Source organism: Delphinus delphis, chromosome 2, assembly GCF_949987515.2.
Source record: "Delphinus delphis chromosome 2, mDelDel1.2, whole genome shotgun sequence".
NCBI lineage: Eukaryota > Metazoa > Chordata > Mammalia > Artiodactyla > Delphinidae > Delphinus > Delphinus delphis.
Genome location: NC_082684.1, coordinates 103,665,167 through 103,691,828, shown reverse-complemented (window position 1 = coordinate 103,691,828; position 26,662 = coordinate 103,665,167). Strand labels below are relative to the sequence as shown.

General features: G+C 40.4%; 2 protein-coding genes and 1 long non-coding RNA gene across 3 annotated transcripts in view; 1 reads left to right on the top strand and 2 right to left on the bottom strand.

Moving 5' to 3' along the window:
• Positions 1-2,827, top strand: part of ADAMTSL3 (ADAMTS like 3) — a 370,467-nt gene extending 367,640 nt beyond the window's left edge. Inside the window, exon 29 of the mRNA XM_060005339.1 lies at positions 686-2,827. Coding sequence (XP_059861322.1) covers positions 686-792 — 107 coding nt within the window. The 3' untranslated portion in view covers positions 793-2,827. The remainder of the gene's footprint in view (positions 1-685) is intronic.
• On the bottom strand, positions 32-26,647 carry LOC132420686 (uncharacterized). Its single transcript, XR_009518410.1, has 4 exons — positions 26,519-26,647; positions 24,276-24,390; positions 5,701-5,821; positions 32-164 (listed from the first exon to the last, which is right to left on the bottom strand). It is a non-coding gene; the product is annotated as an uncharacterized lncRNA (long non-coding RNA).
• Positions 9,626-10,740, bottom strand: SAXO2 (stabilizer of axonemal microtubules 2). The gene is given in 5 exon segments (XM_060005340.1): positions 9,626-9,776; positions 9,778-10,095; positions 10,097-10,375; positions 10,377-10,548; positions 10,550-10,740. Coding segments are annotated over 5 exon segments (1,023 nt in total). The 5' UTR covers positions 10,708-10,740; the 3' UTR covers positions 9,626-9,680.
• Positions 26,648-26,662: the final 15 nt, after the last annotated feature.

Below are 26,662 nucleotides of genomic sequence, written 5' to 3'. Positions count from 1 at the left end.
GTACGTACCCCTCTCAGGTATTGCAACCACCCCGAAGCCTTGTGCAAACCGGACCGCATGGAGCCAACCTTGTCAGGGTCTCGTCCGCAGGGCCATTCTGAACGGATGTGGTATCTTGGGACATCAGGAGATTAGCTGCTTTGATGTGGGTGCAACTTGGTGTCCTTTAGAGAAGAAAATAGTTGACTGAGTAGGGTGGTCGGTGGCCTTCTAACAAGCACTGCGAGCCTCTCCACAGCCTCTTTCTGCCTTGGAGTTTCAGCCCCTCAGACAAGGCTTCCTTGGATGGGATTGGGCAGGTGTGTAAATGCCCTGAAGTTATGTGGGAAATGTAATCATATATATTTTTCTAGGGAGAGGTCCATTGCTTTGATAAGTTTTCCCTGGGGTTCATGACACCCCAGAAGCTAGTGCTGCTGTCAGCACTGGGAGGAGCAGGTGGCCTGAAGGGCTGTGACGTCCCCTGAGGGCATTGAGAAGCCACATGGCCTAGCTAAGAAGTGAGTCCAGGGCACTTCTGACTCCAGTGCCAAGCAGTGCTAACCCAAGCCTAGCTTCTTCGCTTCCCCCTGTAATCTCAGTTTCTGCTTTTCATAAAATCATGTACTTCCTTTTAAACTAGGTCTCTAATGAGCTATGTGTTAAATGGATATATATATATATATATTTTTTTTTTTTTCTGCAGGAGGCTGCACAGACACAACTCACTACTGTACGTTTGTAAAGCATCTTAATTTGTGTTCGCTAGACCTCTACAAACAAAGGTGCTGTCAGTCGTGTAAAGAAGGATAAAACTTCTAGGGGGTCCTAATGCCACTGGGAAGATGAAGCAAAATGTAAAAGCTCTCTTCCCCATGTAGCCGGCACAAAGACACGTATTTCTTTACAAAAAAACCCTCTAGATTCTACAATCAGACAGAAGTCGATGCAAATCACCACTGTTAAAATTTGGGACTGTCATTTCCCCATGGCCGGTTTTTAATTCCAACTCTTTTAAATGATATGTTCCAGGACTAACATGAAATACTGTAGCAGGCACACCATTGCACGTGGGACCTCGTCCTGTCCTTCTAATCAGGAAATCACCAAGATCACCTGTGCATTGTCACGAGCTGCCTCTTCCTGTGATTTATAGACTAGTAGAGAGTACGACATCCTGAAGGCTTGAGAAACACGGCAACTGATGACTCCTCTCAGTTTTAGGGTTGCAACAGGTTTATAAGGCATTTACATTTTAGAAGCTCTGGCCAGTAGTTGTTAAGATGTTGGCTCCAATGGCATTTTTATGGACCCTTACGTTTAGTCTGTGAAAAGGAGACAATCACTCTGGACAGGCTTGTGACCCTGACTGATCCAGACATCCTGGAGGAATGGCATCTTTTCCTTGCTCTTAGAGAACACTGCGTAAACATTGCTGCCATTTTTGCAACTACGGAAATCGATCTGTGACCAAATGAGGCATCTTGGAAATTAAAGGAGATGGAAAGTTAACCTCTTCTACTGATTTTGAAGTATATTCAAAGCGTTCTTTTAAGAGCTGTGTATGAGATTTTTCTCAGCACTATTCTCTTGCACACAAACAGAAAAACCAAAGCCTTGTTAGACCGAATTTATGCATAAGATAGTATTCCTAAAGATTTTTATTTTGGAAAAATTATGAGAAAGTAATCTAACTATGAAACATGATAGCTGAAAAGAGCTGTTTACAGTAAATAACTTTTAATTTGAACTGATTTGTCAGTAAATCCAAAGCGAATTAGCATTAGGCTGGAAGGTACAGTTAGGATGAGAAGTTAAGAGTTAGGATTTGGTGACTAAGTTTAGGGTTCATTTTAGTTTTAGCCTTGGGTTAGGTGAGAGAAATGGAGGTTCACTTATTGTTAAGGCTAGAGTTGGCTTTATGGATTAGGGTTAGGTCAGAATTGGTTTGGGTTTGGATCGTGCCAATGCTGGCATTAGTGACGGCGTCAGGGTGGAGGTAAAGTTTGGAGAAGATGTTGCTGCGGAAGGAGTTGGGAACTAGTATTTAATTGTAAGTTCTAAAGCTGATTTGGTTAGGGGGCTCTTACCTTACATACTAGCAGTTATGGCTTTGGATGGCACACAACCCCAAATAAGTGGTCATACTTCTTTATTCGGGGTCCCAGCTGCCTGTGCGCATGTTGCCTATAGGCTGTCGGCAGCAAAGTTACCTGAAGCAGGTGTGCTGGCCCTAGTCCCTGGTCACTCATAAGTGAGCAGTGTGTTCTGGCTTTGGATTTGTCTGTGGACAAGCTTGCTGAGTCTCTGCCACATCCTGAGCACCAGGTCTCTTGTTCTAACTGCAGCCTCACTGACACTGGGATGAGCACTACTGTACGTGGAGGGTTTGGTGGTTGGGAATGGGTGCGGGAACGTGACGAGGACACACCAGCCTGTGAGTTGTTCATCATCAATCACACTTGATTGTTGAAGGCTTTTTAAATTAAAAGAGAGATCATTTGTACAATACTCTTTGTATATATTTATTATATGACTTAAAGGTGCAATATTTTATTTTGTACAGTATGTAATAAAGACAGGGGACATGTATTTTTCTGATTAACAAAATTTCTTATTAAACTGCTTCACTTTGTATTTAAAGTTGCTATTTTCATTTGCTGTTGTACCTTTTGTCTTGTTATCATTCAAATGACCTTCCTGTGTACTGTATTTTACTACTGTTTCTATCACCTAAGAGTTACTATTTCTCTTTCACAATCCTGACTAGGAATTCAGAAATAAATGTACTTTGATTATTCAGTGGCATCCTTACAAAGGCAGGTGACTTATTTGCATTCGGGTTTTGGTGGCCTTGGGTATGGTCACCTTGGCTGCCTCTCTGAGTCCAGGAGCAACCCTGCTGGGCTCAGTGCCCTGGGCTGTCTTTGGGGTGTGGGTTACAGGATTCAGAGCGGATCACACAGAGATTCACTCTCAGTGCCTCACCCCAGTCATTTACTTCCTGTGAATCACACCTAAAAGAATGTCAAGGGCAGGAAAGAGTGGCAAGAAGTTCCAAACGGACAGCCTGAAGCAGGTGTGGAAGTGGGTGGTAGTTGGGAGAGCAGGAGGCACTAGCACACTTTTATTTCTGGCTATTGTGAGGAGGTTAGCGATGGATTTGAGATGTCTGCACAGAGAGACTTTTTAGCAGCGGTTGGTGAGTAACCGCTTTTAATAGCTTTCTTCTCTTATACAGTTGATGGGTTTGACCTGCTTGCGTCCACTTATACACAGATTTCTATGACTAGTGAATACTGCACTATCCAAGGTTGGTTGAATATGTGGATGTGGAACCTCAGATACGGGGGCCAACTACACATTATATGTGGATTTTCCATGGCGGGGAAGGGTGGCGCCCCGACTCCCACACTGTGCAAGGGTCAAGTGTATAGTGCTTCAAGATTAGCAGTGAGTCTTTCTAGAAAACATCCGTGGTGCTGGAATTGAAATTCCCCTTCATTTGCTACAGGCCTTGGAGTTTCCAAGGTCACTTGATGAAGACAAAAATCAACCATTTTACAGTAACTTGTAAGACTGTGTTAACCTAATGAGGCCGAGCCACACAGAAGATAAGCAATGGGACACCTCAGATATCTCAACAGTGTACTTCCTTCTTTCCTTTTCTTTCTTTCCTTCCTTCTGTCCCTTCCTCCTTCTCTCCTTGACTCGTTCCCTCTTTCCCCCTCCTTCCCTCCCTCCCTCTCTTCCTTCCTTCTCTAAGGCCTACGTAGGTTACAAGGAGTGGACAGCATTATCGGGACAGTGGAAAAGTTACAACTTTATTTCCAACTCAGATAAATTTTTCTAGGAAATCCCCTCTATTTTCTTGGCAGTTTGAAATATTTTGTAATCTTTAGTAACTATGCAAGGACACCAAAAAAACTCCAGATTTTACAATCTAAACACTAATGTAAGGCTTGGGTCCACTCTCATGTACAGTGTGATGAAATCCCAAATATTCTGTCTTTTACATATCAACATTTTGGGATTTTACCATTTTTCCACTGTTGTCCTTTATTCTGCCCGAGTTCTAATCCAGGATCCCACATTGTGTTTTGCTGCCTTGCCTCTCTAGCCTCCTCCAATGTGTGATGCTTCCTCAAATTTCTTCTTGTCTTTCATGACCGTGACACTTTTGACCATTACACTGGCTAGAGGTTTTACAGAATGTCTCTCGAGCTGGGGTTATCTAGTGTTTTCTCAAGATGAGAGTGAGGTTATACATTATTGCCCTTCTTAATGCATACTGTCAGGGGGAACAATATGTCAATAAGTCCTATTACAAGTGACTTGATCCTTGGTTCAGGTAGTTTCTGCCAAGTTTCTTGTCTATTACGTTACTATTTTTCTCTTTGTAATTAATAAATACTTATTTTAGAGACAATACTTTGACACTGTGCAAATATTCTGCTGCTGCTTAAAGTATTGCCCCTTAATTTTAGTGTCCACTGTGGATTGTGCCTACAACAATTATTACGAAGATGTTCTAATTGTAAGCGTCTATTTTCTTCACTCTGTCTACTTTTACTAATTGGAATCCTTTGGAAGCAAAGAGTTGTCCCTTCTTCCCCATTTATTCACTTTATGTATATGCACATGGACTCCAGGGGATGCATATATATCTAGATTATCTATAGTTATAGATATAGATATCTATATCTATATATAGATATATATTTAGGGGTTGAAATCCAACACTATCATGACTTTGTTGCTCAAAGCATACTAGCTATGGACAAATTCTTAGAAATGCACAACCTGCCAAGACTGAATCAGGAAGAAATAGAAAATATGAACAGACGAGTCACAAGCACTGAAATTGAAACTGTGATTAAAAATCTTCCAACAAACAAAAGCCCAGGACCAGATGGCTTCACAGGCAAATTCTATCAAACATTTAGAGAAGAGCTAACACCTATCCTTCTCAAACTCTTCCAAAATATAGCAGAGGGAGGAACACTCCCAATCTCATTCTACTAGGCCACCATCACCTTAATACCAAAACCAGACAAGGATGTCACAAAGAAAGAAAACTACAGGCCAATATCACTGATGAACACAGATGCAAAAATCCTTAACAAAATACTAGCAAACAGAATCCAATAGCACATTAAAAGGATCATACACCATGATCAAGTGGGGTTTATTCCAGGAATGCAAGGATTCTTCAATATACGCAAATCTATCAATGTGATAAACCATATTAACAAATTGAAGGAGAAAAACCATATGATCATCTCAATAGATGCAGAGAAAAGTTTTGACAAAATTCAACACCCATTTATGATAAAAAGATATCAGCTCGGTGCTTTGTGACCGCCTGGAGGGGTGGGATAGGGAGGGTGGGAGGGAGGGAGACGCAAGAGGGAAGAGAGATGGGAACATATGTATATGTATAAGTGATTTGCTTTGTTGTAAGGCAGAAACTAACACACCATTGTGGAGCAATTATTCCCCAATAAAGATGTTTAAAAAAAAAAAAGGGAAAGCATACTAGCTTTGGCCATTGGGAGGGTTAAACAGTTGACTGCATATACACTAATCCTTGAATGTGCACGCACGCACGTGCACACGCACACACACACACACACACACACTTTTTTTCCTGTATCTATGTATTCATACTGAAACCTTGAATGCCAGTCCAGCACATAGGGTCATTATTATAGTCTATACCTTTTTCTTGTTTGTAAACTTCTTTCTCTGACAGGGAGAAGCCTGGCTTTCATTATCTGCAATATATTTTCTTGGTTTGGCCTTATTATACACGTAGTTTCAGAGCTGGTAACGCATACCCCTGTGAAAGGAAAAAAAGAAATTACCAAGTAGAGTACAGTATTTGTATAGTATTCTTTTTGTCTACTGCCTTATGGTGTCCAGTGAGAACCCTCTTCCAGAGTGACTTAGGTCATCCCCTTCCTTCCCACCCCCTGCAGTGTGGTTATGTGATTCATTTGTAGTACAGTCATCCTCATTTGTCACAGTCTGCATTCCTCCTTGCTTTCTCCCCACCTCCTGGGTGATAGTTTTTATAATTTTACATGCAGTCAAATTGCCTCTGTGCTTTACAGTTCCAAGAGTTTTGACAAATTCAGAGAGTTGTTTGTTGATCAGCACAGTTTCTTACATAACGGTTCCATCACCTCCCAAATTCCCTTATCTTGATTCTTGGTAGCCAATAATTTCTCCACCCCCCACCCCCTGGCAATTATTTATTTTCTGTCCGTATAATTTTACCTTTTCCAGAGTTTCATGCAAGTGGGATCATACATTATGTGGCCTTTGAGGCTTCTTTCACTGACCAAAAGACATTTAAGATTCATGCGTGATATCGGGTGAATCAATAGTTTGTTCCTTGAATTGGCTTCGTATGGGTATACTATAGATGTGTATCATTTTTCCAGTTAAAAGACCTCGGGGTTGTTTCCAGCGTGGGGTGATTATGAATACAATTCTATAAACAGTCACGTACAGGCTTTTGTGTAAAACTAAGTTTTCATTCTTCTTTGATAACTACCGAGGAGTGGATTTGCTGGCTCATATGGTATGTACATGTTTATAAGAAACTAGCAAACTGTTTTCCAAAGTGGCTGCTCCCACTAACGACATACGAGTGTTCCAGGTGCTCCAAATCTGTGTCATTTGTCATTATAGTTCCATAATGGCTACAAATAAAGTAGTATAGATGGGGACATTGGAGATGATGGAGAGATAGCCCTGGCAGCTATCAAACTGTGTGCCCTGTTGAAGGGGAGGATGGGGAGGGGCGACATTGGTGAAAGTCCTGGGTCTGTGACATAGGGTGAAAATCTGCCCATCCATGTAAAACACCACTGAGTGGAGAGAGAAGAAAAGCTAAAGTCTTAACAAAATGGACGTTTCTTCATGTTTTATTGGACACTGTGACCCTTTGAAAGGTACATCAGCAGCACTCTTTTTAAACAGCCTTTTTGAAGTTTGCTAACTTATGATGACAAGGTTCACCTTCCCCTTCTCTGATGAATGTTCAGAGGTCTCCTCCTCGCTTCATATTACCAGACTCCTCTCACACAGCGATTCTCAGAGAGGGCCTTAGAAAGGAAGTCTGTAAATCTGATGTATTCAGGGGCTGGGCTTCCCAACCTCTGACTGCTAAACACTCCCCTCCTTTCTTCCTGCCATGCAGTCTTTGTTTTTAATATTCTTTGATTTTTAGAGCAGTTTTAGGTTCAGAACAAAATTGAATGGAGAGTACAGAGAGTAACCCTGTACCTCCTGCCCCCACAGATGCACAGCCTGCCACTATTGATTGCCCCACCAGAGGGTACCTGTGTCACAATGGGCGACTTGACACTGACACAGCATAATCACCCGAAGTCCATGGTGTACATTAGGGTGCACTCTTAGCGTTGTTGTCCCTGCAGGGTTTATAAACTACAAAGCCTTTCTGTCTCATTCTGTGGTCTCATTCTCCACAACAAGGACATGCAGGGAGACAGGATGGAGATGGGATGGGGTGGGGGTGGAAATTTTGTCTCCAAATGCCCTGCTTCCTTCATCCGATTTATCCAAGTTTGGCTTAGTGGAAATTCATTCTAAATCTGGCAGATAGTTAAATAGTTAAAATATTACTAGTTTCCAGTGCTGTTAAAATGTTGTGTGACTCTGTGTGTGTGTGTGTGTGTGTGTGTGTGTGTGTGTGTGAGAATTATGTAGAGCTTATCCTGGAAAATACTTTATTAACAAGATCTCTTTTCCAGAGAAGATTTGTTGCAGAAATGATTTCATGAAAATTCATTTAATGATGCTCTATTACTATGACTAATATATCAATTCAACATAATTTTCTCTAATATGAAAGTAAATAAAAACAAACTACTTCCACATAATGAAAAGTATTTTAACCAAATGTTGACGGACTTGTTCTCAGTTAAGTATATATTTTGAAACAGTTCTAAAGCTACTAAAGACTGAAAAGATAAAATAAATCATATTATCCCATAATGCATCATTGATCAAAGAAAAAACACCCACTCAGATTTTAATTCATTAGGAAAGTCTCAGCATTTATAATTGCAGTCTGTTCTTTCTACTTCACTTAATGGCACCATTCCTTCCCTCCTTCCCTTCTTGGCATTTGTCTTCACACTGGAGGAGGAGGACATAATTGTGCCCATACCAAGCCTGATTCTTCTTCTGCACCTTGATTCTGGGAGCAGCAATTAGGTGCATAATTACCTGAGGTTACCGTGAAAATTATCTTCAGAGCTGTCAGTCATTCCTTAAACTACTCTCGCAAATGGTTTTTCCTTTTTGGAAGTACTGTCATTCGAACCACATTATTCGCCCCATCCAAGCTCTCCATTCTCTGTAAGAACTTCTAGGGTGCTTGTGAAGCTTTAGAGGGCAAGTCTCATCTCAAATCATACTACTCGTAAGCTTGAAGCAGATTACGTTATTTTACAATCCTTGCTACAGGACAGAAAGTGAGTGCTGAGTAGGTAATTCTCCTAATTTGAAAACAGAGAAACAGGTACAGAAAGAGATTGAGCGACTTAGTAACAATCCCTGACCTTTGGTTAGCACTTTTACTTTGTGCGTTATGTTGTATCACATGACCTGATGCTCAGAGCAAAACTTTTGAGAGGTAGGAAGAGCAGATATTCTTTGACAAATGAAGACACTGAGGCTCAAAGACAAGAGTCACTTGCCTAGGATGGCACAAGTAGAAACTGGTTTCATTGGAACTTGAACTCAGGTGCTTTGATTCCCAACCCACAGAGCCTTTACTTGTCACACCACAATGCCTCTTTCTAACTTGAATACAGCGAAGAGCAGTGTAGCCATCTTGACACTACCAACCAAAACTTGACTCAGGGTTCACTATGCAGATGCCTTGAAATCTAAGGAAAAAAATACTGTTGTATTGAAAAAAGAATCCATGCATCATTTTCAATGAAAAGAATCCATGTATCATTTTCAATGGTGTTCTATTAGTCCTAAGGCACTTATAAATAACTCATATATGAATAACCCTATAATTTCCATAATTATAAACACATGTACAAATGATAGCAGATTGAGGCAAGCTACCGGAAAGTATGTTTGGATTAAAATAGTTCGGATGGGAATATACATTATGCAACTCTCAGAACGCATATTAAAGAACAAACTTGGTTAAAGTATTAATACAAAATGGGTTTTAAAATCCTGATTTCCTGGGGCTTCCCTGGGGGCGCAGTGGTTGAGAGTCTGCCTGCCAATGTAGGGGACAAGGGTTCGAGCCCTGGTCTGGGAAGATCCCACATGCCGCGGAGCAACTGGGCCCGTGAGCCACAACTACTGAGCCTGCGCATCTGGAGCCGGTGTTTCTCAACAAGAGAGGCCACGACAGTGAGAGGCCCACATACCGCGATGAAGAGTGGCCTCCGCTTGCCACAACTAGAGGAAGCCCGTGCACAGAAACGAAGACCCAATGTGGCCAAAAATAAATAAATAAATAAAAATTTTTTTAAAAAATCCTGATTTCCTGTAACAAATTTTCTAAATCTCGTTTAAAAATTTAAAACATGATTTTTTTCAGCTCTTAAACTTTTTCTTCTACCATAGAAAATTGGTTTTGCCCTTGGGAAACCAACGTTCTGTTAGTTAGCTTCCTTTTAAACATGATTTGATGATTAGAAGGCCTTCACCGTGGGAGCGATCGTGTGGAAGAATTTATGACCTCGGGAATTTGTATGTTCAAAGATATAACCTGGAGGAGAAGGATAACTAGGCAGGGCAGATTTCCTGTTTCTTTGGTGCACACTCGGGAGAGTACACGGTTACGTCATCAAATGGAATAGAACCCTTAAAGGGAACATTTACAGGTTTGCAACTCTCTGTTGGAATCAATTCATGTGGCACATAGTGAGATCTGAAAGTGCTCAAACCATCAAACTTTCCAGATGGGTTGGGGATCTGCTGCTCCTGCTTAATATTAATAAATCTTTGACAACAACTTTCCCATGCTGGAAAATCTTCCTTCATGGTGCTTTTTCCTTGGGAAGGAACACTGTTATTTTTTCTACGAGAAGCTGGCCTGATGGGAAGGAACAACACGTCTGGCCTCATATGGAACATAATCGATGTGGCTTGTGCTGTGTAATTGCACGATACCTGCGGGACGGACATACTCTTGTACTTTCTTGACTTCGGGTGGTGGGATTTCCCATGGTTGAAAACTGTCACGGAATTCAGTGCTTCTTTCAAATTGAGCATTTTGGGACACTCTGGTGTATGGAGGTCTGCAGATGTTTGCATTTTCACCAACAAGCCCCTGGAAGTCATATCAGTGAGTTGTGAGATCCTCAAAAGGTTGGTTGGTTGGTTGGCTTGTAAACTTCTTTTGGCCTCGCAAACTTGAATTCTAGCTGATGAGGTACGTAATCAAGGTGATGACTTGTATCACCATTAAAGGGGACTGTAGAATGTTTGACTGCAGGGCTGGGTTTAAAGCTTTGCCTAGGCTTTATCTCACAAGGTACACAGTCATCCTGAAATGTTGTTTCCAAATTTCACAGTAGGGGGATAGTAAGTTTGTTCTTGTTTATAAAGTTCACTTTTCTGAATGTCCCAAGCTCTATAATCATCTTGAAAATTAAAAAACAACAAAAAAAGAGCATGTATAAATACTGAAGAAAACAACCACCTTCTAAAAATCATGACTGACTTTTCTCATTGCCATCCTTTCATTTCTTTTAGAAATCTGAACACCAATCAAGTATGAAGTTTCACTGATTCCCCTCAGATTTACGCTTTTTTCTTCACTTCCACTTTCCTTTCCCTATACTCCAATTTAATACGTGTAACTTTCCTCTTTAAGATTCTTGTGATTACATCAGGGAATGGAACATCTGAGCCTGATTGTTGATAGTTTTTGAAAGCCAAGAAGGTTGTGTTTTGGGTGAAGACAGAGTTTAGGAGATTATGGTTGTGTTCCCAGGAACTGGTTGGGATTTTTGCTCTGACTTACAAAATGCTAAAGTAAAACATGAAATCCAGGGACTACCATAAAATCAAGGGCCCTGATGTGTGGGCAAAAATGATGTAGGTATTACTCCTTGCTTCGAAGGGACTCCTCAAAGAAGAGAAAATTTCAACTCCACTGTACCCTAAGAAGCCTACTGGACTCCCTGAGCAAAGACACAGGCTACAGGGTAACTGGTACTGTCCCAGAAAGATCACTGGCTTCAACTTTTCCTCTGGAGAAAACGGGCTTCAAGGCATTCCTGAACGATAAAGGGTCATCTAGAGGTGAGGGGCCAAAACTGAGTGCTTTCTAAAGTGTTAGAAATTGTACGTGAAATTTAGAAATGAATATCAGAGCTGAGTCTGGGATTTAGTGTTAAATACCTTAATTCTGCTTCTTGCAGCTTACCTAAACCACGCATGGAAAACTGAAGTGCTTATATTTCAACTGAGGGTTATTTAGGTTTTCCATTTCTAGATAAGAAAGGTGGAAAGCTGAGAACTACTACAGAATTGACTTCACCCCAAAATATGTATTTCTAAATACCAAAAATTAATTTATAAAAGACAGAAGATATACAAGATAAAGAATTGGAGTCTAGGCTAAAGTCCATGCACTGTTTATTGGAAAGGCCAAAACTCAGATGCTTGTTATGTGGATACCTCCTTTGAGGAGACAAATTCCTCAGCCATAGGCATTTCTGCCAAGATTGCCAGGTCTTCAACCAAATGATTACTCCCACCACCCTCAAGCTACAAATGTGTGAATGAGAGTGGACACCTGACCTAAGAGCAGGCAATCTGTAGGGTAGTAGAGACCTGGCAAGAAACAACTTGGCAAGAAAAGATGACCTGGGTCAAGCACATTCTCGTTCTTGTGAACCTAAATTTGAAAATACGGAGCCAGATAAAAGTGGGAGAAGAATGTAAAAGGATGCCATGAAGCAGAAGTGGAGAGCTATGGTAAGTTGAAGACTTCACAATAGACTTGTAAGGAAACAGAGATGATACATGGTCAGGGGAGGCCAGTTAGTAGAATGGCAGTCAGAGAAGACGTGTAAAGGGAAGTGAAGATGCTGTGAGAGAAGCCATGTAGCTCATGGCAGAGATGAAGGGAGCAGCTCTTCCCTCAAGCTTCCTCTGTACCCGATAGCTTTCCATTTCCAGTTCACATAGAGCTTTACCATAAACTCGCTTTTTCTTGAGGCACCAAGAAGGAATCTCTGTTGTTTGCAATCTAAAGTATAAAATTATAGCACTATTTTTCAGTAACTAAAAGGAAACCATAGGATGTTATTGAAGACCTATGGTTCCCTATAAACATACAGGGAGAGCCTTTGTTGCCAAAATGTCTACAAGAAAATGATGTTAATTTCATGAGAGAAAAACAGAATATTTCTCCCTTAACAAACAACTTTGGTTTTCAAAAAGGAAGCAAGAATTTGGAGACTGAGAGACAAGGTTTGACAGCATGTATCAGCAAGAATATCAATTTCAGATAACTGCAGAAAACTGATTTGCCTCTCATAAATATTCCTATGCTCATATGCCTAGAAAATTTATTATTTGCTCTAGAATATTTATTAATAACATTCTATAGCAATGCCTTAAAACATCACAGTCTTTATTAACATCATCTATTCTTAGTATCTTATGACACTTATGGAAAGAAAATATAATGCCATCCACATCTAACAATGCAGTCTGCTCATTTGGCAGCTACAGTATTACCCTTGTTAGATAAGGGCAATCCAGTTGCCTCAGCTCATTCTTTTGCTTTCTAGCCACTAAAATCTAGACAGGAAGCTTGCTTTCTCCTGAACAGTTTTAAGTCCATGAGGTGCTTGCATGTGTTTGCTCACCATGAACATTTCTATGCGGAGCTCCATCTCCATCCTTACATAGCGAGCTGTTCTAGGTTCTTCTTTGAGGACAAAAGTCCTCAGCTGCATATGTGAGTTCTTTTGGTAGTTGGGACTCTGTTCCCTGTGTTGTCTTATGGCACTAAGGAATTGGGGCCAATTTTTATAAAGTCAGAGGGCTCTATGCTTTCTTTCTCAATCTACAGATCATCAAACGAGCCTCACAGTTTTACCCCTACCTATAAGCTGATGACTCCCAAACTTGAATCTCCACTCCAGACCTCCCTTCAAATCCAAACCAACATATCTATCTTCCTACTAGACACCTCTATACAGATGTACAAGAGGTAAACTGAAGTTTAGTATGCCCCAACTGAATTCACCATCTTGCTCAGACTCATACTCCCCACAAATAACATATCAACAAGAAAACACTATTTTGAATTTGGTATCTCAGGTAAAGGTTTCACCCAGCTAATCTTCTCTCCCTCACTCCCTTCTCCCTGTTTCAAGTCGTTTTCCAATCCTGTCAATTTTACTTCCTAAATTTTAATTTTTGCCTTCTTGAGGCAAACATGGAATGAACAGCAACCTGATGAAATCATCAAAGATAAGAATAAGGAAATAGAAGAAACAATAATGTAAAATAAGGTTCTACAGAATCTATGGTGAGATCCTTATTTTCATTCTTGATATCTGTAGTTAGCGTCTTTTTTTTTTTTTTCTTGGTCAGTGTGGTTAGGGTTATTCAACTTCATTATCTTTTAACAGATTCAGCTTTTGGTTTCATCGATTTTCTCATTGTTCTTCTGTTTACAGATTCATTGATTGCTGCTCTTCATTATTTCTTTCCATCTACTTCGCTTTGGGCTTAATTTGCTCATTTTTCTAGTTTCATAAGATGGACTCTTAAGCTGTTAATTTAAGACTGTCTTCTTTTCTAATACAAACATTTCATGCTATAAATTTTCCTCTAAGCATTGCTTTAGATACATCCCATACATTTTAATATCGTATTTTTTCATTTTCATTAAATAAATATTTAGGGCTTTGTGGGCCATATGGTCTGTGTTGCAACTACTCAGTTCTGACACCATAGCATGAAAGCAGCCATAGATAATACGTAAATGAATGGCATTGCTGTGTTTCCATAAAATGTTATTTTTGTGCAATTTATAATTTGTATTTGAAAGCTGGATATTGTGTGTAGCACAGTAGAGACTGGGATAAATAGTATTTATGTCCAGAAACGGATATACATCTTCACTTGCCAGGGCTTTAGTGAAGGGGGTTAAGTCAGCTCAATCAGCAGCTGAGCTAGATTTGGCTTTTGTTGTTGCTAGGCTTACCTTCAGCGTACCATCAGCTTTAAATTCCTTTGGCATTATCTTGTGCTTTGGAGCGGGGGGAGAGGCGGGCTGGTTTTCTTAATTTCTGTGCCATCCTCAGCTTTAGGCGTTCTCTTTGCACCTGCACCTCAGAGAATGTCTCTCTGTAACCTTGCTTCTCTCCAATGGTACACTGTTGTTGCTTGTTATTCAGTGCTCAGTAATCTGGTGGGTGTGTGTGTGGATAGGGTGTTCCTCTGTTGTCCAGGTCCAGGCTCAACCCTTTCTTAAAAAAAATAAATTTAGTTATTTATTTTAGTTTTGGCTGCGTTGGGTCTTTGCTGCGCACGGGCTTCCTTTAACTGAATTTATCTTTAGAATTTATAATTTAAGAATTTATCTTTACTTGGTTTTCAGAAGTTTAACGACAGTTGCCAGACGTGGCTTTGTGTTTATTCTGGGGTAGGTTGAGCTTCTTGAACCTGGAGCCTGATTACTTCATCAATTTTGGAAATTTCTTGACCATCACCTCTTTAAATATTTCCTGATTCTTCATAGTTCTCATAATGTTTTACTCTGTGCTGGATGTCATGTATAAGAAAACCATAGAAACTAAAATCGATGTTATTTTCAACAGAAGACAGCTTGCTCTTTCCTATGTTACGCAGGTAGGATATGGGGCAGGTCACCTTAATCCAGTCAGGAACTGAGCGCGGCTGGCATTCAGCGGCACCTTCAGTTAGACATGGTCTTCCTCTAGTTACAAGTTTCTCAAGGACAAGACCTGTGATGTGTTTGTGGTTGAGCCTTCATTTTAGTGGGACTTTCTCCCCTAAGCACCTGCTCCCAAGTGAGACTGTGGGATATTTCTGTGGGCTCTTTCTAGGCCAGTCCTCTAGCCCACCATGCCCCCTAATCACTCAGCAGACATCCCACAAGGAAAACCAGTCACACATCAGGGGTATTTACAGATTCCAGTTGGTCACACTGGCCTACATGTCAGTTGCTCCTTCCCCTAGGAGGGTCTCGCTGCTGATGCTACCCTAATCTTCAGCCTTGGCCTAGACTTGACAAATGCTCCCAGAGAAGTACACAGTTGGCCATCTCAACTTATCTAGGAAGGGCTCCCCTGTCTCTGTAATTTTAGCTCTTTGCTTCTATTTAAAAAAGGTTTTTAAAAATTTATGTATTTTTTTAAACTGTTTCAGTGGAAGTAATGGCTCTCTGCCATCTGCTATATCCTATCTGGTAGCAGAACTCAGAAATGTTAGTGGCTACCAGAAAAATGTTAAGTTCCTCAGTCTGACAACCAAGACTTCACAAGCTGATCTCAACCTACATTTTTGGATACACCAATCTCTCAGATCCTGAAATTCTCTGGTTCCCACCATGTTCACTGAACAACTCTCTTATTTTTCTGGCTTTATGATTTTTTTGCTCATCTCATCCTAGCTTTTAGGATATCCCTCCTCTTTCTATATATCAATACTTACTAGTCTGTGATGCATTCCCAGACTAGCTTAGTCTAAGTGTTTGAAGCCCTAATTGTTCCATTAATTTTCTAGTGAATTATTCGCTCCTTCTTGTGATATCTCATATTTTTATTTCTCGGATGACTATTTAATTCTTCAGGCTATTATTGCTCTTTTTATCATCTCAACTGTAAAGTTTCTAAATGTCAACAACCATGCTCAATTCAGATCTCTATTCCTTATAGTGCCCTGCACACAGAAGAGTAATCCCTAAAAAGTATCAAATCAAATACTGACCTATTTTCATTATCTACATTTTAATCTGAATGAATTTCTAAAGCAAGGCTGCTAGGGGTAGGTATGTTTCTGTCTACAAGCCACCAGTTTCACAGAACCACATCTCCAGAATCTAGATGTCACCCTTCTCACCATCTTGTAGAGTTTTTCGTTTTTGTTTTTAATCATATCCCATTTCTGCCTTTGCTCTGTTCTCTAATTCTTCGGTGACAGTGACAGAGTCTCTTCACATTATGATTTCTCTTTAGCTACAGACCTGTCCTTCAGTAGGTATCTACAAAACCTGCAGTACAATCATCACGCAGAACGACGAATTATTCCCTTGGCCCTTAGTATTTGTTGTCTCATGCCTGAAAACCTGGAAATACAAGGATCACTTTTCCTCACTAGGGAAGATGAGGAGAGAGAAGGCCAGAAGGAACCCAGGAATCCTCAACATTGGATTACGGAATCTATAAGAAACCCAGGTAATAAGAAGCCAGAACCAGTGTTGGTGTGTATGTGTGTGTGTCATATGTAAATAGTCACAGCATCAAGGAATATCAGTATTGTTGTATTTTTAAATAGACTATGTGGGGAAAAAAAGAAAAAATCTACTACGGTTGTTTAAAAGACCTAGTACAGACATTTCACCAATTATCTTTTATGTCAAATTATTACACAATACACTATCCCCTCTGCATACCAATAAACATATATCTTAGCAATTACTATATGCTATATTAGATTATAACAATATATTTGTTCACCATATGCATTGTCTTAAAAATGTGTCCTTTGTATAGATCTCCCTCCTGGGCTGACATATAGATCACAGCATACTGATACCATATACTTTAGTTACCCATTAAACTGGTAAGAGTGACATTTAAAGAAAAAGGATGTATTCAGTTATTACCGGTTTAAAGTATAAATCATTACTTTTATTGTGGATGGCATCACTCATACAAAAGGGCTTTATATTAGGACATACCCATTCAGTTATGTCACATATCTAGTGAAAAGGCTTTAAGCCTAAATATGCAATTACATTATTAACAAAAAAAATACAGAAAAAATATGAACAAGATAGCCTATTGTTTAAAAATAAAGGACCCCACTCCCTGCCAAAAAGTAACAGACTATTATATAATCAGATTGATTTTTGGAAAGAAACTGGTCGTACGTTGTACAGTCCTTACTCTTCCAAGTCAGTTGCCAGGAGGCAGAAGGTATTCCATGCTGGAAGTCTCGGAGGAGCAGGTTGCCTATGTGGTGCTCCAACACTGTCTCACTGGGTGGACAAGCCTATTGTATTCTGAGGTTCAGTATCAGGGACCATCTGCTAACAGATGCAAGCTTCACCCTCTATTCCAGCCTTTATCAGTATAAAGGGAGTATTTTGGTTCTCTACCTGCTAACTCTTTTGCTTTACCGGTTGGTTCAGAACTTGAATGGAGAAGAGGGTTGCTCTTTATTTGACTTTCTCAAAGGCTCCAGTATGCTCAGTAAAGTTTCAACTCATTCTGGGATGGAAGGAAAGGAACGGTACCGACTACATGTGGCATAATGTGACAGATATGACATATTGCTTGTTCAGTGGTATCCTTTGTTTTCATGGTTTGAGATAGAGAAAACTAATTAAGTGGCTGAATTTGGACAGGAATCCAGGTCTCCTAACTCTCCATCAAGCAAATAGTCTGTTTTTTTCTCACTATACAATACTATTTAGACAACAGAGAAAAAAGTTTTTTCTTAAGCCACGGAGACTTAAGTTTGGCAATGCACCAAAATCATGATTTGATGTTAGATCTCAAAGCTGGAAGTAAGTTTTTGCTTTTTGGCTCTTTAATTTTTGAAATGGCAAGTTACCTTTATAGGCTGGGACAGTATGCAACTTCCCTTTTTTAACTTGTCTCTCCAAAGGCTGAGCTATTGCCACACGCTGCACTCTACAAGAATTAAGATGCCGTTTGTAGGTAGTACCAAGATCAATCTCCCCCTGCTTTTGTTTATATTCTTCTGGTGCATGGTGAGGCTGTTTGACTATTTCATAAGGACGAGAATCCGACCTGAACTATATACATTTGAAACATAGCTTCACAGGTTCTTTTATTTCTAAGTATTTCAATGCAGTATTAAAATTTTCCAGACTTTTTTTTACTTGAAAAGTCTAAGAAGATATTAAAATGGTGATGGTCGATAAGCTACTTGAAAGAGATTATTGAATTCCTTTATGTCCTATCCAGTGACTACATATAAGAAAAATAAATGTCAAAAATCCTAGTTTTCAAAACAGCTTTACAATGGATCCTCAGTTAATTGGATCTTACATAAATAAAATCTTCAAATAATTGAATTTTTTCCTAACCTGGAAGGAAATCTTAGGTTAAAGATTTAATGAATCTGAAAACAATTTTAACTATATCGCCTGGGTCCATTTTGTCAAAATCCTTATTCATCCTATTAAAGACTCTAATAAACTATTTGGGCACGCTCTCTTCTTGAAGTCATGCTGTCTTTTTGCTCATCATTAAGTAATCAATTAAAGAAATAATTTATGTCTAAACTTTGGCCTTTAGACATGAATCATATTCATAGTGTTGATGTGGGTCTTATCCATCTTCAGATCCCCAGAAGCCCTTGCCAGGGATAGGAGTCATATGGTACCCTAGCCACCCTGGGCATTATATAACATTATGTGGCAGAGGTTGTACTGCAGACACTGAGGTTGTCTGGTGGGGTGGTGAGACTACAGACTCAGACTGATCAGACTACCTGGGTCCAAATCCTGGCTCTGTCATTCACCAGATTTATGATGTGGGGTAACTTACTCTGTCTATGCTCCAGTTTCCTTAGATATAAAATAGGACAATAATACCATCTACCTCATAGGGTTGTTTGAAGGACTGACAAATGCATGCATGTACAGCATACACATGAGTGTTTAGTACACAGTAAGGATGATATGTTAGCTCTACAAATTACTAAAAGTCTTCAAAATTGCTTTTTTTCTTTGGGACACTATGGACTGTTTCACTCATTGTATCATTTGTTTAAACCAACTTGTATTAATCAATATTTTCTGTATATGTCCATAAGCTCCAAAAACCAAAACTCACTGAATCCCTTCTCTAGTCACGATATAACCTCTTAGACTTGTTAACTCCATTTCCTCACCCCCATCAACCCACTTCAACCTGGTTTCCAGCACTGTCACTTCTCTAACACAGCTTGAAGGTGCACCATGACTTCTATGTGATTAAATCCACCAGACCTTTTTAGCCCTCATCTTACTTAACCTCTCAAGTCCTAATTGACATTATTGCCCACTCCCTCTATTTCTGAGAAATTCTCTCTCCCTGCCTTCCTCATTATTTCTTCTTGGTCTCCTACGCAGCTTCGCCTTCCTACAGTCAGTCATGAAGTTGGGCAGTTCCTCGACACTGGGGCTACCCACTCTCCTCTTCTCACCCAATGTTCCCTCCTGAGGACAACGCCTCTACTCCCACAGCTGCAATTACTAACTATATGGAAACACCTCTCACTCGTACGTCTCCACTCAGACCTCCTCTCTTAGCTCCGTACCAGTTTTTACAGTGGCCTGTTGGATATTCAGTGGTACCTCAAAACTTAGTATACCCCTAATCAAACTATTTCCCCCCAACAAATCTGGGCCTATTGGCTTGTTCCCTATTTTACTGACTGGCATCACCATCTCTTCAGCTGTACTCAGAAACCTAGGACTAACCCTTCACGCCTTACCTCCCTCCTACATTTTGTTCATCATCAACTCCTGTCAATGTTGCCTCTTAAATATCTCTTAAATCCGCTTTTCTCTCTCTCATCACCATTCCAAGCTTTCATAATAACTCATTCAAATCAATTCAATACCTTCCTAAACTCACTTACTAGTTCTCTCTCCAATCTTTTCTTACATTGCACCCAAAGTAATCCTTTCACACATAAATTTGATCAGGTCATTCTTGCCCTCATCTCCCTAGCCTCTTCCTCACCTCTCTTTCGTACCCCCCTCAACAAACAAACATACAAACAAAAAACAAGAAAGAAAAGAAACTTTCAATGGCTTCTTATTGCTCTAAGGATACAGAAAAAACTGAACATGGCCTCTTTCACTAGCTTCAAATCACACTGTGCTTCCTCTTGCTTCCTCTGCTCCTGCTGGCCTTCTCTGACAATTTCCTTCTTTTCATGCTCCTTCCTGCTACATGCTGCTCTCTCCTTGGAAGGCACTTTCTTACAGTCTTAATCCAGTTAATTGCTTTACAGCCTTCAGATTTTAGCTCATTTTTCTCATTTCCCTGATAAAGTCAAGCCTCTTATTCTGGATCCGAAGTTACCTTGCGCCTATCCTTCATAGATTTGATCACTGTTGCAATTTTATACTTATTTTGAGTGATGTTTTTGACTGCCACCTTCACGAGACTGCAACGTCTGTGAGCACAAAGATCATGACTGTTTTGCTCACCACTGTATCCCAGGTGCCTAGCATAGCACCTGGCACTTAACGAATGCTTATGAAATATTATTTAGTGGATAAATAATAGTAGAAATCCCATACCTCTGCTTCTCAAGACATCTGAGTTGTTCTTTGCTCTTCCCAAATACCAGCTAGAGAGGAACAGGCTAAAACGCAATCAGGAAGTAGAGAGGACAGAGAAAGCTTAGAAGTCTTAGTTTCTCTAGTAAGATTAGTTAAGAGTTAGAAAGTTTACCTCCAAATCCAACGCAACTTTCTATGGAGAAGTAGTAAAGGGTAAATGCACTCTTATTCATCTGATATATCCTAAAACATTTGACATGTCTGGAATCATACTTTCAGGGCAGACTTCCTGCCAACTCTGGCAATCATCTACTGTGCTACAGCTGTAATGCTATAAAGGATCAAAAGTCCGGTACAAGTCTAGACATCTGCTCTTTACACAGTCTCTTCTTATATTATAGAAAAGTATAGAACAGAATGACACATGATTCTTTGTTTGTACAGATGAATCAGCTGCTTTCTACTGCCTAGTCAACATGGTCACCATGAGGGAGTCAAGCAAGAGTTCCAAACCCCTCGAATATGGCTCTTGGAAATACTGCTAGTTCCCTAGTCAAACTATGAAGAAAAGATCTAATGTTTTAGTAAGTGGAAAGATGATGATTTAAGAAATGGAAGTTTACTTTTGTTGGCATATTTGAACCTTTTGGGAGTTGGGACATTTCTTTTTTTATTTTATTTTATTTGTTTACTATTACAGGCTACTTGAACAAGGCAACTGAGAAAGCCCAGAATTGAAAAGCAATTGCCTTTTAAAGAAAGATGTGGCAGGTTAAACTTTCCTGGTTTTAACACTTCGAGTTGGTTAAATGCAAAATCTTTATTCAATAAATATGAATAGTGTGAAATTTATTTCAAATTTCTGTTATGAATCATTAAGGCATCAAGAAAGAAAGGAATAGGAGCTTCCCTGGTGGCACAGTGGTTGAGAGTCCGCCTGCCAATGCAGGGGACACGGGTTCGTGCCCCGGTCCAGGAAGATCCCACATGCCGTGGAGCGGATAGGCTCGTGAGCCATGGCTGCTGAGCCTGAGCATCTGGAGCCTGTGCTCCACAACGGGAGAGGCCACAACAGTGAGAGGCTCGCGTATCGCAAAAAAAAAAAAAAAAAAAAAAAAAAAAAAAAAGCATATTCCTGGGATCCACTTCATTGTCTACTGACTATTTTAGGTGGAGCTCTGGAATCTGCAATTTTAACCTTTCTAGATGATTCCAAATCACACCAAAGTATGAGGGAAGTAACTGGAATCACCAAAGCACTGCAAGAGTTGTCTGAAATGTTAAAGGTATAAGTACTGCAGTAAAAGTTTGAAGGTCTCCACCTTTGCTAGGTAAGTAAAATAAACTCTATCTGAAATGAAAAGAAAATGGATAGCACTAAAAATTAAAGTTGTTACAGAGCATTTCAAAAACCCTAAATTATAGAAAGCTGATGTATGAGTTCCTGGAAAGCAAGAACCTCTCTTTATTGATAATTTTACACTTAATGCCTAAGACTGTACCTTGAATACAGTGTACACATTAAGAAAATAGAGAAAAGAACCCATTGAACTGACAAAGATCAAAAAAGCTGAGTCCAAACGAAAAGTTTAGGCTTAAATGGACTTTTTTGTCTTTCACACACTGAGTAAATAGTGAGTGCCTACTATGAGCTAGTAGGCATTGTAACAGGTTTCTGGAAATAGAATGCTGAGGTAAGAACAGACATAGTTCCTGCTTTCATGGAACACTGAAACTAATCTAATGATAAATAATAGGCAGATGCTTTGAGAACTTACATAGGGGACCTTTACCTAGCCTGAAAACTGGATGAGTGTCAGTGAAGCCTTTTCAGAGTGATAACTGAGTTAAGAGCTATAGGTTGAATAGGCATTAATTAGGGTAAAGAGGCAGGAAAAATTCCACGCAGGTAACATAGTATCTTGGAAGGCTCTATGACAAGAGAAGCCTGGTACTTCCAAGAAATGAAACATGTCCTATGAGATGTAACCGTAAGAGTGCAAAGGGCATTACAGTGAAAATAAATCAGAGAAGAAAGCAGGGAGCAAACAATGAAGGGATTTTGGTATACATTAAATATAATGGGAAAATATAACAGCAGTTTTAGCAGGGAGGTGACACGATTAGATCTGCATTTTAAAAAGGTCATCTTACTCAACATCGCTAAGTATTTAGAGAAATGCAAATCAAAACTACAATGAGGTACCACCTCACACCAGTCAGAATGGCCACAATTAAAAAGTCTATGAATAAAAAATGCTGGAGAGGGTGTGCAGAAAAGGGAAGCCTCCTGCACTGTTGGTGGGAATGTAAGCTGGTGCAGCCACTATGGAAAACAGTGTGGTAGTTCCTCAGAAAACTAAAAATTGAATTACCATATGATCCAGCAATCCCACTCCTGGGCATATATCCAGACAAAACTCTAATTCAGAAAGATACATGCACCCCTATGTTCATAGCAGCACTATTCACAATAGCCAAAACAGGGAACCAACCTAAATGTCCATCGACAGATGAATGGATAAAGAAGATGTGGTACATATATACAATGGAATACTACTCAGCCATAAAAAAGATCAAAATAATGCCATTTGCAGCAATATGGATGTGACTAGAGATTATCATACTAAGTGAAATAACTCAGAAAGATAAATACTATGTGGTATCACTTATATGTGGAATCTAAAATATGGCACAAATGAACCTATCTACAGAACAGAAACAGATTGACAGACATAGAGAACAGACTTGTGGTTGCCAAGGGGGGTGGGGGATGGGGAGGGATGGACTGGGAGTTTGGGATCAGTAGATGTAAACTTTCTTTTCTTTTTCTTTTTCTTTTTCTAATTTATTTTGGCCGCACCAGGTCTTAGCTGCAGCATGCGGGATCTCCAGTTGCGGCATGCAGGCTTCCCAGCTGCGGCATGTAAACACTGAGCTGTGGCATCCACGCGGGATCTAGTTCCCCGACGAGGAACGGAACCCGGGCCCCCTGCCTTGGGAGCACAGAGTCCCACCCACTGGACCACCAGAGAAGTCCCAACAGATGTAAACTATTATATATAGGATGGATAAACAACAAAGTCCTACTGTATAGCATGAGGAACTATAGTCAATATCCTGTCAATAAACCATAATGGAAAAGAATATAAAAAAAGAATGTCTGTATATGTATAACAGAGTCACTTTGCTGTACAGCGGAGATTGGCACAGCATTGCAAATCAACTATACTTCAATAAAAAAATAAAATAAAAAATAAACAGTACATAAAAAGGTCATCTTGGCTAAAGTTAGAAAACAGATCAGAGATGCAAAAGCTAGAGTAGATACAAACATAACCATTAGGAAGCTGCTGCATTCCTCTAGGTTCTGGTCACAATGGAAAACAGATAAACACAAGAGATTTTAGGAGGTTAACAAAAACAATCAATAGAACTTTTTATATATCCCCTTTCCTTCTCATTTTTCTCATTTAACTTAATTCTCATCTTTCTGTTTTCCTCAAGTTGTGACTCAACTAGTCAACTGGTTCAACTTAAATCAACTAAATAGTTTAAAGAGTTTAAAACAAAAACACCTTATTAAAACCAGAAGAGTGGGACTGGGATTGACATATACACACTCATATGTATAAAATGGATAACTAATAAGAACCTTCTGTATAAAAAATATAAAATAAAATTCAAAAATTCAAAAAACAAAAAACCCCAGAAGAGTGGGGAGAAAAATAGGTAAAGCAAACAGTTTCTTGATACTTACTTAAATGTTGTTATTCCTTCCATTTTACAACGATATGCTGGAAATTCTTCCTTGGGCTTCAGACTCTGAGGTGGAAGAACACTGCCATACGTAGGATAGTTTTCCAAATATTCAGCTGTGGGACAAGACAAGTCAGAATTTTCATAAATCCTTGTGGTTTCATGTGGGCAATGATGTCGCCTATGCAAACATAAATAACTTATCATAGTTTAACGCACATGAGCAATTGTATATACACATTGCAGAGAAAACGATATTCTGAGATAGATGGTTGTTTTGACTGATATAGTGAAAGAAACAGACATTTGAAAAGATTTAGTTACATAGTATGAAAAAAAAAAAAAGATTCAAACAGCAAGATGAAAAAGTAGCAGATGCAGGTCAAAATTTCCCTGAAGTGGTCTCTTTGACAATCTTGATCCTCCTAAAGAGAGGCAATGTATTGAAATATTAATGAGTTTGTTCTCCTTGTTTTTTTCCCCTCCTTTATTTCAAGCAGGTAATCAGGACCCTGACATTTCCTTCTTGTAGGACTTTTGGAAGGGCCGAGGATATAAGCTGCCTGAAGTCAACACGTTCTCCTGTCTTTTTAAACACAATTCATGAAGAGATGAAATCAGATGTCCTGCTGGAAATGAGGTCCTAAGAGGAAACAGGTGGTCCTGAACTGCAAAAGAGGGAAGAGGGGACGATTCCCCAGAGAAAGGAAGGAGGTAGAAGATGAGGGGGAAGGAGTTCTTAGAAGAGCAGGCGTCTTTGCCCCATTCTACCAGTGATCCAGGAGGTGGCCGGATATCAAGAGTTGGTTAGGTGGAACCCTACAACAATGGCTCCCAGCTTTGCCAAGATTCTTGTACCTCAAACATAAACTTCAAAGCAGCGGTGGCACCACTCTTGAAGGGATTATGTGAACTCCAGCAAAAGACATTTCAGTGGGAAGCATTACCAATGTTTAAAGCCCAGAGAAGACTCCTCTTGCATTGGCAATGCCTCTGCTCCCTGGACCGTTTTACTGCTTGGGAAAAAGGAAGCCTCCAACATAATGAAGACTGAAATTTCCTGACAGCTGGATGGGAAAGGAACTTAGGTTGGATAGAAATTAATTTAAAGATTAGAAAAAAAATTAATCAATTTTTTTGCCCATCAGCGTTTTCAGATATGAATCAAATCCTCAAAGGCTGACTTATCTTCTAATCTACATCCAATTAGTAATTAAAAACAACATTTACCATGAAACTATGGGGAAACTGCTTTCCATCACCATGTGAAGTGTTTTTCCTTTGGAGGGGATTACAGTACGACAGGATTGACATATTCATAATATTTATTTAGCAAATAGCCGTCTAATCCCTGGGTCAGCAAGGAAGCTGAGGAAGGAGATGACTGCTTACAGCTTAGGCAGGACTCACTGACCAATTCTGGGTTTCAGGAGACTATCTACTACCTTTTCAGTCCGTCAGATCCCAAAGGAAAGCAGTCTGGATGGGACTGGGAACGGGAATATGGTTAGGCGGGGACGGAAAGCTACGAACAGAAGAAAGCCTAACACAGGGCGAAAACTCATAGACTTGCACACCGTTCTACTCTCCTTCCGTTTCCTTTTATTTATTTATTTTAAATTTTGTGGGCATAGGGGCTTCCCTGGTGGCGCAGTGGTTGAGAATCTGCCTGCCAATGCAGGGGGCACGGGTTCGAGCCCTGGTCTGGGAAGATCCCACATGCCGCGGAAAAACTAGGCCCGTGAGGCACAACTACTGAGCCTGCGCATCTGGAGCCCGTGCTCAGCAACAAGAGAGGTCGCGATAGCGAGAGGCCCGCGCACCGCCATGAAGAGTGGCCCCCGCTTGCCGCAAATAGAGAAAGCCCTCGCACAGTAACGAAGACCCAACACAGCCAAAAATAAATAAATTAAAAAAAAAATTTTGTGGGCATACACTCTCCCCGTCGGATCAGGTCTCCACACTTGGCAGCCTGACATCCAGCCGCTGCTACACAGGTGTATATCATCCGCCTGGCGCCACAGCGTTTCAGTTTGCGCCCGTGGATAGGAGCCGACAAAGCAGAACTGCTTAACCCGCGGTAGCTGGCGGGTGAACAGCGAGCATCTGCGGACTCAGGGATAAGTGGGACGTCGCTGGGCCCGCGTCCTCCACCTTGGCGGGGCGGCCACTCTGAGGGCTCCCTTCCCCGAGACCCCAGCTCGCTTCCAAGCCCCGGCGGCCGCCACACCGGCCGTTTCTTACCCGCAGGTACAAATCTGACACAGACACCAGGTCCTCATGCTCCCGGCTCGCGGGCCCAGCTCCACAGCTTCTCCGCAGCCGCAGCTTCTTCAGCTCCACCGCGCCGGGCTCAGTCCAGGTAACCGGCGGGGCGCGCGGCTAACG